The sequence below is a fragment of the Caenorhabditis briggsae genome (genome assembly GCF_000004555.2).
Source record: "Caenorhabditis briggsae complete genome, chrIII, whole genome shotgun sequence".
NCBI classification, from domain to species: domain Eukaryota; kingdom Metazoa; phylum Nematoda; class Chromadorea; order Rhabditida; family Rhabditidae; genus Caenorhabditis; species Caenorhabditis briggsae.
The window spans coordinates 12,426,394-12,428,106 of record NC_013490.2 but is presented as its reverse complement, the minus strand read 5'-3'; the positions used below and the strand labels follow the sequence as shown (position 1 = coordinate 12,428,106).

Here is a 1,713-nt window from a genome sequence, read left to right as displayed (position 1 = left end):
CTTTTTTCCTAATTGGTAAACTAGCCTTAAAACTACAGGGGTGTGCAGAAAAAAAGTGTTTGATATTTTCAAAATGTTAAAACTTTAGTTTTTCCAAAATCCAAAGTTTTTAAATGTGTGAGTTTTCGAAAATCAATTGTTTTCAATCACATTTTTTACGAAATTTCGACTTTTTCCGCACACCCCCGGGTAAACTAAATACTGACTCAATTGTACTCATGCCTTTTACAGATGTCATTTGCTATCGGCTCGTTAATCAAAAAACGCTTCCATGTGACATCACGTCTTGGAAAAGGTGGTTATGGCACTGTGTACAAAGTATCTTTGCTGCGAACCGAGTTGTAAAGGTTTCAAATTTTTATACAGTTTTTAACGAGATTTTCATCAGGTTTCAACAAAAAAACAACAACACAGTTTTATATTATAGACACAGAGAATCTTCTTTCACCAGCGTTGCAATTCTCTCTATCTTCACATCTTCTGCTTCCACAACTCCGAATTCTTCGGATTCTCTCAATTTCTCCTTTAGTTCCCTCTCCTTTTCCTCAATTTTTGCCCAATCCTGAAGATCCCCGGACCCGAAAATCACAAAAATTGAGCCAGAAATTATATGGGCAAGTGCGAGGCCAATGAAGATGTTCTGCCATTCCGAGGTGCTACCCTGGAACGCTCAATTTAAAAATGCGATATCTCATTATAATTCATAGCTTTGATAATAAAAATTTATTAACTACAAAAATGTAGAGCATAAAATTTTACACATTTTGTTAGTTGGATATTTTTTGGTAGCTTTTATGGTTTTCGAGATACAGGGCTCAGAAGTTGAGGCGCCGCTCCCTCGCTGCGGCGCGCCACAATTTCTCTGCGTCTCCTCTCCCTCATTCACCTTGCGAGGCTGGCTTAGCTTTCAGACGTTATATCTCGAGAACCATACAACCTATTGAAAAACTTTCAGCTAACAAAATGTGTAAAATTTTATGCTCTATCAAATTCATTTTTGTAAGTTTATCTAGCTTTTCTGGTTCTCGAGATATAGCGCTTACAACTTTCTTAACTTCAAAACGCTATATCTCAAGAACCAGCAATGCTACTAAAAATTGGTTAATTAGTAAAATGTTTAAAATTTAATTTCCTACATTTTTGTAATTTTTAGCATATTCCTGACGCTCTTAGTTCTCGAGATATTCCACCTACAAACCTCCTTCCTCAACAAACTCGCCACCGCTGGTGTCGATAACCTCCCAATCATCGCACAAAACATGGAAATCGCAGACACTGTTGCGGTATACTGTGGCGCTAAGCTGAGCAATGAAGTGTAGAATCCACTGACAAATGTCCCCATTGAGAGTACATAAAGCATAGGATAGTAAGAGCAGTAGTTGGGTTGGAGCAGTCAACGAAGAAAGCGAGAAGGAATAGAGTGAAGGCGCCACCGTAGCTAGCTGGAAAACATTTTTTGAGATAGATTATAAAATTTTTCACATCTCTCTAGTTGAAAACGTTTCGATAGCTATAATGGGAGGAATGAAAAAGCATGTTCACTTTTTTAATGCCTATTTCTAGTAACCTAAATAAGCTATCAAAAAGTTATTAACTACTAAAATGTAGTTCATAAAATTTCAAATATTTTCATAATTGAAAATTTTCTAATAGCTCTCATGGTTCTCGAGATACAGGGCTCAGAACAAGAGGCTTACAAGTCGGCGAGGGAGA

At 37.0% G+C, this 1,713-nt stretch overlaps 1 protein-coding gene across 1 annotated transcript in view; it reads right to left on the bottom strand.

Annotated features, from left to right (window-relative positions):
* Nucleotides 1-1,190: 1,190 nt before the first annotated feature.
* CBG12247 overlaps nt 1,191-1,713 on the bottom strand; it is a gene marked incomplete at both ends in the record, with an annotated part of 6,029 nt that continues 5,506 nt past the window's right edge. The window contains one exon of the mRNA XM_002642619.1: nt 1,191-1,442. Within this exon, the coding sequence (XP_002642665.1) occupies nt 1,191-1,442 (252 nt within the window). The remainder of the gene's footprint in view (nt 1,443-1,713) is intronic.